We start from the raw sequence: 14,577 nt of genomic DNA, 5'->3' as shown, positions 1-14,577 counted from the left end.
CAAAATTGACTCAGGTACTTTAAAACCTGGTCCTGAATTTTCTTTTTAGTAGGTTTTATTATGTGACCATAAATAAAGTTTGGATCAAAAACATGCATATTTTCCAAAGAAAAATGTCAAGTGAAATTTCCCTATATGCATATGGAGTAACTTACTTGAAAAAAAACTTACTTTTCAAATTTTAAAAATAACATTAAAACCTTCTAACTTAAATTTTAAAATAAAATTCTGTCATCAACTAGTAATTAAAAGAATATAAGCCACAAATAAGCTATATTCACTCAGATAAAAACTGATGACTTATAAAAACTCTGAGGAAAAAACTGTTACCAAGGATTTTGTCAACCACAGAGGTGCTGAAATGTTGTCCTGTTATCCAACAGGCTTAATAAAAATACAGCGTAAAGTGCTTAATGACCACAGCCAAGCAGAAGAAGCAAGGATAAAAAGGTAACTTTTCCTCCAAATTTTGAGGGCACCAGCAAAAATCTACAGAACTCTATGGGGGAAAAAAAAAGTCAACCTTTATTTATTTTTTTGGCCACACTGCATGGCTTGTGGGATCTTAGTTCCCCGACCAGGGGTTGAACCCGGGCCCTCGGCAGTGAAAGCATGGAGTCCTAACCACTGGACAGCCAGAGAATTCAAAAGTCAACCTTTGAAAGATAAAGTATGGCTAGAAATTTAAAAAGAAACGGCAAGTCTTAAGAAAAACAAAAACAGAAAATAAAATGCACCAGATGCAGTGCCCAGCTCAAGAATTAAAGGGACAAAAATCATGAGACTGATATCATGTTTTCAATTAGATCAAAACACACATTGTTTCTACTGAAAGGCAGAGGTAAAAAGGAGAAACTTAAATTCAAACAAATCAAAAAATAAATCATAAAAATTATAGCATTTTGCAACCTATTTTCCCGGTGACTTGAATACACTTCTTGAACACTCTGGTTTTACTTCCCCCAAAACGCTGTAACATTTGTCGGATGGGCTGAGAAGGCTGACTGATATCAAGGAAGGTGAAGGGGCATTACTGTCTAAGGAGCTGCCAGTTCCCAGCTCTTTCAGGAGTGTTGTTAAATTTTCCTCTGGGGTTCTAGATTCCTCAGGCATTAATAAGGAGGGAATTTTGTGAAGGCAGTTAAGTGCAGAACTCACATGTGAGCATGTGCGCACACATACACACACACACACTATTCCACCTGCTAACTGCCCACTGCCATGGTTTTGAAATCACAGGCGGCAGGAGACAGATGGGGAGCTTTCTGGCATCTTCCTGGGGAAAAGTAGAGTAGTGAGTCCTTCAGTTCCCCGCTGCAATCCCTGTACCATGTGGCATCAAACTACCAAACAGTCATTATCCTGCTGAGGTTCACTCAATTACGCACCAGCCACATCAAGCGTTGTGACGGGCGCTCAGTGGCCAGTAAGACAGAGAACACAATGGTGACCCTGTCCTTACATTCCTCAAGTGACATTAAGTTACAGTATTTAGAGGCAGACACACATATCAAAGTTTCCTTGACTGTACTTTAAAATACACTGTAAAAAGTTAAAGGAGTAGTGCAAGGTCAGCTACAGATCATGTTTGAAAACTGTGGGTGAGGCTCCATCTCTAGAACATGTGTAAATTCAGAAATCCTGTTAGTGTCGGTATCTATGAATGTCATCATGCTCACATGTCCTCAGAGTCGGAAGGTCCTTCCTTAACATGCTCATCTTCCATTTCATCCATTTCAAGATTGTCCTGACGTCCATCTCCGACAATGGGGACATCCATCAGTGTTCTGAACAGCTTTGAGAGGTCTGGAAGTGAACATGTCCTCAACATCTATAAAAAGGCAACCGATATCTTATTAGGAGTGAGACAGTGAGAAAATTAAAACGACAGAAAAAATTAGAAAATTGGAGCTAATAATAAATCGATCATCCATTTAAAGCTAGAAGCTTCAGGGGCAACTTGCCTAAGCTGAGAACCTACTTCTCTTGAACTTCAGCTCAGGGTTTTTTCAGTGATGAAAGTAAGCTTGAGAGTTCTGCTTGGGTTTCAATGTGAAGTAGACTTTAAAAGGTAGGGAGGGTGTTTATCTGGGGTGTGCACATGGAGGGAGCTGGAGCTGGATGGAGCTGGGTCAGGCCCTGCCACCCCTCGGCCACAGCACCCCTCCTGAGTCTTCCTCTCACTTCTCAACGTCCAACGCGCTCCGGGTACTTTTGCCCAAGCTTGGCTAAGCAGCACCCCACACAACTGGTGGCCCTTAGTGTCCCTTTGCCCTAACAGATGCTGGGTGGCCAACAGCTTAAGGCAGGGCCTCCAGTTAGTGCAAAGAAGAGCCCACTGGGGGCTCCCTGAGCAGCGGACTGCAAGCAGGGACTGCGAGCAGCGAGCGCCTTTCCCACCAGAAAGGACGGCTGGGAAGATAGGCTCCTCCAAGTTCACGCTGACAGCACCTGGAGCAGCAGGGTGAGGAAGAGCCCAGCACAACGAGGTGAGACAGCACAACACGGAGGAGGTGCCTGAAATGTGAACCGCGTTGGATAAGACCAGGAAAACAGGAACAGCCTCTGTCCAGCACCCTTTCCACAGTCGGAACGTGACGGACAGACAGGGCTACGGCACACACATCTGCAGAAATCAGTCTCAGGGCTGGTCAACCCTAAAGGGGTCGGTAAGATCTGAAACGTGACTCCTAAGGCCCCGATAGGAGCCCAGCACCAGATGGGAGACTGTGCAGAACACACAATGTTTGGCACATTAATGAAAATGTATACACTTGGCCAATTTTATTGGTACAATCTGTTAGTGAGAATAAAAAGGAATAGACTTCTATTATTTGAACGTAATTTACATATCACAGCACTCAAGAGAAAAAAAATGGTGATGCGCTACAAGATGGCGCAGATACACTGCCTGGTTAAAGCACTTAACAATGGTACTGTCAGCAGAATTTACGCTTGACTTGTTTGTTATTTTAATGGTTTGAGCCACATATATTATAAACCCGGGGTATGCAAAATATGCAGCCACTAACAGTTTACCCAGATACATGCTAATCGATAAAAATAAATAGCACATACGCATTATATACCTAAATACAAGGGGACTACACAAAAGGATGCAATATTTTTTAGGCTGAGATAAATTTTAGCCCTGGTAAAATCATCTCAATTTCTAGTTTATTCCTGTCATTAATTAAAATAAACTTCATCACCAAACATAAAATAATAGGGTTAGAAAGAAATTTCAAGTGGTCTGTACCTCTGGGAATGGGTTTACACACCCATCAATCCAACAGTTCCCAAAGGTCCTATATTTAAAATCCTAATGTTCATAGTCTTCCCTGACAGACCGCTAAAGTTTTAGACAGGATATTCATCTTCATAAGAAGAATTTTATGTAAGAACACTTCCAGTTCTGTAATTCTGAGTCTACTAGATTTCTTTCATATTGTTTAAATAATATTCTATAGTTGTGACATTAATAGAAAGAAATCCTCCTGAAAATAGTTGTTAATCCAGAACATGTTGCCTGAGATCTTACTTCATTTATAGTCAGACTCATTTTTTCCAAAATTTTTTGTAGTATGATTATTTATGCAGCTAGCATTTGGTACCATTATAAATCAAACAGGAAACCAATGTTTTAGAAAACCTTAAAACATTTAAAAAAATGCAGTTCCTTTAGATCTCTCACTGTTGGTTCTATTTTTTCTCAAAAATGAAGACAACCACATAAAGAATGAATGAATTTAGTAGTAGTTGCACTAATAGAACTTCACATGAAATTCTACTTAATTCCATCAACTCAGTTTTTCATCTGTAGTATTTTTAATATAAAATTATGTGTTAGTAATCCCCTGGCTGTACTATAAAATAGTTTATGATGAGCACATTTGTTTAGCTTCTGCTTACTGCAATTCAACGGTAACACTACACCCTCAAAATAGCTTGTACAAATACTTGCTCACTTCAACCCATAAACAAGGTTAAAAATGGACTTAAAACATTAAAAAATTATGAACACTTACCAAAGGCAAAAATTACGGACATTTTCTAAGAATTGATATTTTAGCAAATCAAAAAAAGACATTTAAGGCACTTGTGTTATTTGTGAGTTGTACATTAATATTTACTTTCCCCCACTCTGCATTTGCTATAACAATAAATTCTCCAGTTTTCATAGAGATCAGTCTTCCACTCTACTCCCCACATGAGATCACTAGAAGGTCTCATCTTTACACTATTTCATCCTGACCTATTGCAAATTTACCTTCAATAATCTTCATTTATGTGTTATAAATGAAGTCACTTTTGTTAAGTCACTCTGTTACAACTGCCTTAAGAAATTTTGTTAAGTTCGTTAACAAAAACTTAAGTCACTCTGTTAAGTCACTCTGTTACAACTGCCTTATGAAAGCTGCCACTGTATTTATGGTGTTTCTTGTCAGAAACAGTGCAGCCCAGAAGACAATGTAAGTCTAGATCTAGTAGAAATACCCTTTCAAAGTGAAAGTGAAATTAAAATGTTTTTAAATAAACAAAAGCTAAAAAAAATCATCACCAACAGGGACACAAGAAGTGTTAGAGAAGTTCTTAAAGTGGTAGAAAAATAATACCAGATAAAAATTCAAATTCTACACAAAGGGATGAAGAATGTTAGAAATGGTTAATATGTAAATATAAAAGACTTGCTTTCTCAATTTTTACTTTCTGTGAAAGATAATTGAATGTTGAAAGCAAAAGCAATAGAAATGTATTGTGGAATTTATAATACATGCAGAAATAAAACACATGGCAACAATTCCACAAAGGATAGGCAAGAGTAGGGGAATGGAAATGTACTGTTGTAAGGCTCTGATGCTATTCGTGACACGGTACAATATTTGAAGGCAGACCAGGATAAACTAAAGATTTACACTGAAAACTGAGACTGACCATTAAATATTTTTTAAAGTCTACTTTATAAGCAAATAGTAGAGATTAAATAAAATACTAAAAATACTCAATCCAAAAGGGAGAATAAAAGTAAAAAAGGAATGAAAGAAGTAATGAGACAAATAGAAAACAAATAGCAAAATGATAAGTTTAAACTCAATCATAATGATAATATATTGAAAATTACACTAAATATAAATGGTCTAACCACTTTAATTAAAAGACTATCAGAGTGTTAAAAAGCAAGACTCAATTATATGACAACTACAAGAAGTCTATATGAAATAAGTATGATTTCTTAATAAAGAAATGGGGCTTCCCTGGTGGCGCAGTGGTTGAGAGTCTGCCTGCCGATGCAGGGGACACGGGTTCGTGCCCCGGTCTGGGAAGATCCCACATGCCGCGGAGCGCCTGGGCCCGTGAGCCATGGCCGCTGAGCCTGCGCGTCCAGAGCCTGTGCTCCGCAGCGGGAGAGGCCACAACAGTGAGAGGCCCGCGTACCGCAAAAAAAAAAAAAAAAAAAAAAAAAGTAAAGGATGTAGGGACTTCCCTGGTGGTGCAGTGGTTAAGAATCTGCCTGCCAATGCAGGAGACACAGGTTTGAACCCTGGTCTGGGAAGATCCCACATGCCGCGGAGCAACTAAGCCCGTGCGCTACAACTACTGAGCCTATGCTCTAGAGCCGGTGAGCCACAACTACTGAGCCCACATGCCACAACTACTGAAGCTCACATGCCTAGAGCCCGTGCTCTGCAACAAGAAAAGCCACTGCAATGAGAAGCCCGCACAACACAATGGAGAGTAGCCCCCACTCACCGCAACTAGAGAAAGCCCATGTGCAGCAACGAAGACCCAATGCAGCCAAAAGTAAATAAATTAATTTAAAAAAACAGTAAAGGATGTAAAAATATATACCATATAAACACTAAGCATAAGAAAGCTAGAATGGCTATGTTAAAACCAGGCAAAGTAGATTTCAGAACAAGGTGATAGGATCAGGGATAAAGTGAGTCATTTCATAATGATAAAGGGGTCAATTTATAAAGAAGACATAAATATTATTAATTTATGTTCAATTGACTGGAAATGTCAACAGTGCTTTCCCAGTAATTGATAAACAAGTAGAAACAAAAGAAAAAGGATACAGAAGACTTGAAAAACACTATTCCAGAGTGACACTTCATAACAATAAATGTATCGATTCACCCAGAAGACAGAACAATACTAAATTCTTATTCAGTCAATAACAGAGCTTCAAAATACATGGAGCAAAAGTTGACAGAACTGAAAGGAGAAATAGATAGTTATGCAAATATAGTTAAAATTTTCCATCTTCTTTTCTCAGCAACTAATAGTTAACATAGACCAAAAAAAAACAGTCAAGATAAAGAAAACATGAACAACACCACTGGACTTAATCTTGACATTTACAGAACAATTCACCCAACGACAGAAGAATCTATACTCGTTTAAGGAGATCTTTTAGTACGAGTGGCTGCAGCAAAGGAAACCGGAGAGGGACAATGAATGCAGAGGAAAACCAGGAAAGTATGATACGCAGGATGCCTACAGATAAAATGATTATAAAAGAAGGTGTATATCAACTCTGTTGAAAGAAAAGTCAAGAAAGGTGAGAGAAAAAGGTACAGGGAACTTGATACTGTACTGGTAATTGGTGATTTTGGCAAGAGAAGCTTCAGTGGAGAAGTGGGCTGACAACCACAGTGGAATGTACTGGGAAGTGAGTGGTGGGGACACTGCAAAAATACAACAACGAGAAGTGCAGTGGGAGCAGGGGAGGATGTGTGCTTACGGGAAGTTTGCCATTTATGATGGGACCTGTTAGAGCAGGCGTCCTGTGGGAATAACCCATCACAGAGAAAGACGTTCATGACGCAGGCTGGAGGGCAAAAGTAAAGGAGTGACTTCTTTAAGAAGGTGAGGGAGGTTAGGATCCAAAGCTCAAGAAGGATTTCCTTTAATAAAAAAAGGGACAAAAGTAGTATGACTTAGCATTTAAAAAAACAAAAAACTTTTAACAAAAATCTCTGTAGGAGGTTAAATTATCCCATTTTAGTAAACGGATTATATAAACGCTTATAAATAGTTTTCACCTTTTCTTCATGATTCAAAGCCATCATTATGAACACTGATTATTTACTATTTTGGCACAGTGATGAACTCTCATGATCTCAGAAATTTACAGGACAGGCAGGCATGGCTTTCTGTCCTTGCCTTAAATGGCTATAGACTGCTTTGATTTTCCAGAGATTTTTCTTGTCCCCTCCCTCTACATGAAATCTGCTTTGCTGTGAGTAAGTCCAGAGTAAGTACTTCTACAGAACTACTAAGGCTGAACTAAGGTCATGAAAGGAAATCAAGTAATCAAATGTATTATTCAGTTAAAAGTCCATTAACTTTTACAGACAGCAGTAAGTTATTAAAAAGCTTTGGGATAAAGAAAGCTATACACCTTCACGACAAAAGTAAGTACATGAATCATACGGTGATCCTTTTCTGCCCACCAAGGATACACTAAGTTTACACCTTTGAAAATCTGAATGCTATCAGATAAGTGAGAGAATTTAGCCGTCTCTACATTTAAGAAAATCATAAGAAAATACTCCACAAAGTAAAAACATATCCATCTGGAAAATTAAACTGAAAATCATTTTTCATTTAAAAAATATTTTAAAAAGAGTTAAGGACAAGAGAATTCAGGTAATTCATTCATATGCAGAGTTAAATATATGAAAAATATTCAACCCACTGGTAAAAACAGAAATATAAACTTTAAAGAGTTGATACCATTACTCATTCATTAAACACACAATTTTTAAGTAAATGATAATAGTTGGTATTATTTAGAGTATGAACTCTCACATACTATTTATAGCACTATACAATGTTTCTTGAAGGAAAATCAGACATTATACAATATACTCTTTTGAATTACACTTACAGAAATTTATTTTATGGAAATAATTGTGAGTATGAACAAAGATACAGATGAATGTGGTTATAACAACAAAAAAATTGAAATCTAAAGGCCCAACAACAAAAACAGATTAAAGAAAGCATGATATAGCAGAACAATGGAATTTGTTGCCATTCAGAAGGATATGAGAGAATATCTGACAATATGACAAAATGCTGTTTTTGTAAAAATAACATTTGTAATAATTTTATAATATGTACTAAATAGAAAAGCAGGTTACAAAAAGTATGCAGAATATCCTATTTTGTTAAGTTACATATATATAAAAATTACACATATGAAAAGTAATATAACAAAATGATATGTGATTACTTACATTTCTAAATTTTCTGTATATTCTAATCTCTTAATAAGAAAAAAATTGGTTACATATTTTTAAAACAGAGAGTGAGAAAAGATAAGAGGTCTGGAAAACTTTTACCAGAAAGTGCAGATGCACACCTACTAATCCTTCTAGGTATAAATTAGGCAACACAGCACTTCTATCCCTTTAAGACATAATGCTCAAGCTTAGTCCAATACTAAAAATGGAATTTGGGTTGGGAATGCGAAAGGGGGACAGAATAAGAGGGTGTAAGAGGGATGTTCTGCTCAAATCAAGTAGACCCTATGAAGAGACCCTGCACATGGAGCCAACGAGGCAGCCTTCGTCCTAGCTGTACTCTCAATGGCAATTTCTTTTCAGGATTGGAGAGAATATGGAGGGGTTTTCTTGTTTCTGTTTATTTTGATGAGTGTGTTTTCGTGTGTATGTGTTTGTGTTTTTTTTTTTTTTTTTTTTTTAAATAATTGTTTTTCTCTTTATTTCTTTTTTTTTTTTCTTTTTTTTCTTTTTTGGTGGTACACGGGCCTCTCACTGTTGTGGCCTCTCCCGTTGCGGAGCACAGGCTCCAGACGCTCAGGCTCAGCGGCCATGGCTCACGGGCCCAGCCGCTCTGCAGCATGTGGGATCTTCCCGGACCAGGGCACGAACCCGTGTCCCCTGCATCGGCAGGCGGACTCTCAACCACTGCGCCACCAGGGAAGCCCCGTGTTTGTGTTTTTAAGGGATTAAAACTCAATATTATAGCTTATCAAAGAAAAATAGTAAATGTGAAATGTTTTCAAATGGATAACGTTTTCCATCTGAGAAGCATACTTGCCTTTGGGTTGTTTGCATCAAACAGACCAGTTGAAAGTCCAATCAGCAAGGAATTCTGTTTTTTATTTCTTCGTGGTGAACCAGAGTGAGATCGAAGTGGAGAGAATTCTTCTGGTGAACAGAGGACTGACTGGACTTGAGAGGCTGCTTTCAAGTGTTTATGGAAAAATGGTTCTGGTTGCATAGATTCATCTACATCACACTCAGAGTGTGAAGAACCATCCACTCCAGGTTCTGTGGAATAAAGGAAAGATTACATGACAAGTCTATACAGTACTCAATGTGCTAAGTGATACTGAAAAAGTATACTATTTAACATGAATCATAGCAAAAAACTCCATGAAAAACAAAATCAAATATATATGTGATTTTATTACCTTATAAATAATCTTTAACCGGGTATGTTTTATTTTCAGAAAGGAGATTTAATTTGTTAAATTCTTCCATTATAACAGAAGTTCAAAAATGTGACACAAATGCAAGGACATGTGAAAAAGTACTGTTTAAACACTCAACAGCTCCAGGTTATCTTTGTTCCTATAGGTTAGATATTAAAAAATTGTACTTCTTATATTTTAATTAATACTATTAGAAATAAGACGGCCACTTATTTAATGTCCTGAGATACTGGCTTAGCTTTGGCAAGCAACTCTTTTTGTTTTGAACATTCAGTAAGATAACTGACCAAAAAGTTACACTGCCCACATTGCCAAACAATACAGGCTTATAAATGCAGAGTCCAGCAGCCATAAAAAAGAATGAAATTCCGCCATTTGCAGCAACATGGACCTGGAGAAAATAATGATTAGTGAAATAAGTCAGGCAGAGAAAGACAAATACTGTACGATATAACTTATATGTGGAATATAAAAAATAATACAAATGAAGCTATGTACAAAACAGAAACAAATTCACAGACATAGAAAACAACCTTGTGTTTACCGAAAGGGAGAGGGAGTGGGAAGGACAAATTAGGAGTATGGGGTTAACAGATACACACTACTGTGCATAAAATAGATACCCAACAAATATAGCACAGGGTACAATACCCAATATCTTGTCATAACCTATAATGGAATCTAATCTGCAAATTAAAAAAATGAATCACTATGCTGTGCGCCTGAAACTAACACAATATTGTAAATCGACTATACTTCAAAAAAAATAATAAAAAAATAAATGTGGAGTCCAGTGCTCTATGCCTATTACATTTTTTAGATAATTCAGGTTAGTGGTTAGCAATGGTCTCTATTAATATATAGTCCAAATAGAACAGGTTAGTGCTAACGACCTTCCAGAAAGTAATCAGGCCAATACAGTGATGCTCACCTACATGAACTTCACCAAGGTGATCCATGCTCCTCGGGGCTCCATCTTCAGAAACTTCATTTTGCTGAATGGTGATCCTATCTTCCAACCTGCCACAAATAGAAACACCAGTTAAGAAAACATGGTTTACTAGAAATAAAAACACTCTCAAATACAAAAGAGTGGGAGAAACAAAAAGAGTGGAACACAAGTTCACTAGAGCCCTGTGATCCCTCTTCTGAACACTCTTCTCACTTATACACACACTGTCTCTCATAAGCACAATCCTACGTTTCAGCTGTTCAAACCTTCACCAGTCACACTTATTCACAACAACCAGGCTCAACATTCTCATCCCAGTGGTTCCCAAAGTGCAGCCCCTAGACGTCAGCAACACATGGAGACCTGTGTGAAATGCAAATTCTCAGGCCCTGCCCTAGTCCTGTGAGTCAGGAACTTTGGGGGATAAGGCTGAGAAAGTTGTTTTAAAATGTTGCAATGTTTGAGAACCACTTCTATAAGCAATCAAAATGCCCCTTAATATCAGAGAATAGAAAACAATGATGATATACACTATGAAATATTATACAGCTATTTAAAAAATGAAGTAGAGATCTGTATAATCAGATATGGAATGATAGTCAAGATATATTATCAAGTAAGCAATTTTCAGACCAATTTATATTAAATGGTATTAGGATCTGAAAAAATGCTGGGTAGCACAGTAAAAGGAATAGAATAATATGCACAAAAACGTTTTAACCCTTAAAGGGAATGAACTGATTTATGTAAAGAAGGACTCACAATTTTTATCTCAATACATGCTGGGAACTAAATGGATGTATTCATTTTTTTACAAAAATGTAAAAACTAGAAAAATATATTGCAAAAGTTGCCAGTAATTTATTTCTGGGGTTTTCGTTTATAAGGCAGTTTTAATTTTGCTAGTACTTTTTAGTCCATTTCAAATTTAAATAATTTTTCAGTTTTAAATTTTGAGCAATTTTCTATTTTTATTTCTAAAAGTTTTTCTTTATTTTTAATCATACAAGTAATACATTTCTTCATTTGAAATGTAATGTTCCTTGGTTCCTCAAAAAGTGAAACATAAAATTACCATATGCTGTGGCAATTCCACTCTTAAATATATATACTCAAAAGAACTGAATACAGGTGTGCAAACATAGAAGTGTACACCATGTTCATAGCAGTACTATTCAAAAGAACCAAAAGGCAGAAGTAACTCTGGAAATGACCCACCATCACCTGCTGAATGTCGTCAACTGCTCAATGGATAAACATATAGGGTATATTCATATAACGGAATATTATTCAGCTATAAAAAGGAATGAAGAACTGATACATCCTAAAACACAGATAAGCTTTGCAAACAGTATGATAAGTAAAAGAAGCCAGATGCAAAAAGTCACACACTGTACGGTTCCACAGGAAATGTCAAATCCAGAATAGGCAAATCCACAGAGATAGAAGCAGATCAGTGGTGCCAGGGGCTGGGGGAGGGGAACATGGGGAGTGGCTGCTTATGGGCACAGGCGTTCCTTTGGGGTTGAGAGAATGTTCTGGAACCATATAGTGGCAAATTGTATACTTTAAAATGATTAAAATGATAAATTTTATGTTATATAAATTTTACCTTAATTAAAAAAAAGTGATTCTTTTAGGAGTCCACTAACCACTCAATTCCCAGTTGCCTTTACTGTTATCAGTTTTGTGTACATCTTACCATACTTTTCCCTTAAATTTACATACATGTATATTCACTTAAGGATATATAATAATTTTAATAGGATTATCATAGCATCACTCTAATATATGGAAATGTTTTTTATTCAATATAATTTTATTCTGTTAATCATTCAATATTTTGACATACTTCCATATTAATACATAAAGCTCCATTTTATTTCAGTGCTGCATACCCACTATGCAGTATACTGAGAACAGTATTTTAGGTACTTCCATATTAATGATTATTTAGACTATTTCAAATGATTTCCTATGACTCTCTTGCAATAAACATGCTTGTACAGCTTTGCATCCATGTCCAAGTCCAGCCCACCTCCTGTTTGCACAGATAAAGTTGCACTGGAGCAGCCATGCTCACCTGTTTATGTGTTACCTATGGCTGCTTTTGCAGAACAAAGGCAGAATTGAACAACTGCATCACAGACCATATGGTCTACACGGCCAAAAAAGTTTACAATCTGGCCCTTTACAGAAAACATTTGACAATCCTTGTTACAAGCACAGCAAAGGAAGGAACTTCCAATTACTTTTTAAGAAGGAAGATAAAAAGAACACCAAAATACAACAGTGATTTCCCATGACGAAAGGGAACTAAAGATGACTCTCCAGAGTACTAATGCAAAAATCCTAAAATGAAGCATTAGCAAACAGAAGTACATTAAAATAGTAGCACAACATGGCCAAGTAGAGTTTACTAAGGTATGCAGGATAGGTCAATATTAGGTAACCTATTAATATAATTCATTATACCAATAGATAAAGGAAAACAATTATATGAATGGTTCTATATGAATGGTTCCAATGGTTCCATAATTATCAAAATCCATAGATACCGAAAGGTCATTTGACAAAATACACTCCTGACTTTTTTAGCCAGTAAAATATGAGTAAATACTGCTCTGAGCTAGAAATTATAGTCATGCCTAACGAGGGTTAATATTAGAATCATTTCACTGAAATTAAGAACAAGACAAAGATAGCCCTATTTCCAATATTTAACACTGTATAAAAGGTGTACTAAGCAATGCAACTGGAGAGAAAGAAACGAGTGTTAAAAAATACTGGAAAGGGCCTCCCTGGTGGCGCAGTGGTTCAGAGTCTGCCTGCCGATGCAGGGGACACAGGTTCGTGCCCCGGTGTGGGAAGATCCCACATGCTGCGTAACGGCTGGGCCCGTGAGCCACGGCCGCTGAGTCTGCGCGTCCGGAGCCCGTGCTCCGCAACAGGAGAGGCCACGACAGTGAGAGGCCTGCGTACCGCCAAAAAACAAACAAACAAACAAAAAAACTGGAAAGACATAAAGCCATCATTATTTTCATATGATATGACTGTATATCTGAAAAATACAAAAGATTCAACTGAAAATCTATCATGAACGATAGGAGATACCAGTAAGATGGTGGGGTACAAAATCAATATAAAGAAATCCACAGCTTTCATATATACAACCTTCTAGTTACAAGATCTCACAGAGGAAAAGGCACCATTTACAACACCAAACAAAAGATAATAAAGCTAGGAATAAGCTTACCCATAAAAGCACAAAGCCTAGATAAAGAAAACTCCCAAGCTGATCATAAAACAAGGCCTATTCTGTTCTTCTTGGACAGGAAGAACACACACAGTATGTTCATGTCCCTGCATTAATTTATGATAGCGTCCCGATAAAATATAAACTGATATTTTTTATGTGAGGGAAGGTGGGCTAAATTTAATAAATTCTAAATTCAGATGAAAAGTTATACAGGCAAGAAGAGCGATGAAAGTGAATAAGCCTTACATGATCTTAAAATATCTTTTACATTTTAATTAAAACAGTGTGTACCAGCACACTGAACAAAGATCAATGGAACAGGAAAATAAAGTATATGCATGAACCCAAATAATTAAGAAAATTCAGTACATATTAAAAGTGGCATTTTAAATCTGTGCAGGAAAGGTGGGCTCTTTAATAAATGGAGTTACGACAACTGTGTAGCCATCTGGAAGAAAAACCGAGTCCATGGACACCAGGATAAATTCCAAATAGATCAAAGAGGTAAATGTAAGAAGTGCCTACATGAAATTACCAGAAGAAAAGACTGAAATACTCTTTCAAAACCTTAGAGAAAACAAAGTTTCTCTGAATAATTATCAAAATCCAGGTAAACATGACAACGTAAAAACAACCAACCAAAAAACTTCTGCATGGCAAAAAAATAAAACATAAGTGACCAACAGTGAAAGAATAGTTACAATTCACATAATAACCAAGGCAAATATTTAAGGAGTTCTTAAATTTATCAAAGACCAAACAACCAAATTTTAAAAATGGGTCAAAGATGTAAACAGGGAATTCACAGAAAAGGAAATACAAATGCGACTTAAACATCTGAAAAGATGTGCTCAACTTTACTAATAAAAAGAAAGAGATAAACTAAGACCCCAA

The 14,577-nt window shown here is 36.7% G+C and overlaps 1 protein-coding gene across 5 annotated transcripts in view; it reads right to left on the bottom strand.

The window, feature by feature from the left end:
- NEK1 (NIMA related kinase 1) overlaps positions 1-14,577 on the bottom strand; it is a 213,440-nt gene that overhangs the window by 19,633 nt on the left and 179,230 nt on the right. For 4 of the 5 annotated variants that reach the window (XM_060155835.1, XM_060155836.1, XM_060155837.1 and 1 more), the window contains 3 exons: positions 10,404-10,492; positions 9,076-9,308; positions 1,680-1,831 (listed from right to left, as the gene is read on the bottom strand). In XM_060155835.1, coding sequence (XP_060011818.1) covers positions 1,680-1,831; positions 9,076-9,308; positions 10,404-10,492 — 474 coding nt within the window. Of the gene's footprint in view, positions 1-1,679; positions 1,832-9,036; positions 9,309-10,403; positions 10,493-14,577 lie in introns of those variants that run through there. The other variant, XM_060155838.1, reaches the window with a different exon arrangement.

The sequence above is a fragment of the Lagenorhynchus albirostris genome, chromosome 7, assembly GCF_949774975.1.
Source record: "Lagenorhynchus albirostris chromosome 7, mLagAlb1.1, whole genome shotgun sequence".
Classification (NCBI taxonomy): Eukaryota; Metazoa; Chordata; class Mammalia; order Artiodactyla; family Delphinidae; genus Lagenorhynchus; species Lagenorhynchus albirostris.
The sequence above is the reverse complement of the archived record's forward strand: the minus strand, read 5'-3'. Positions and strand labels throughout refer to the sequence as shown.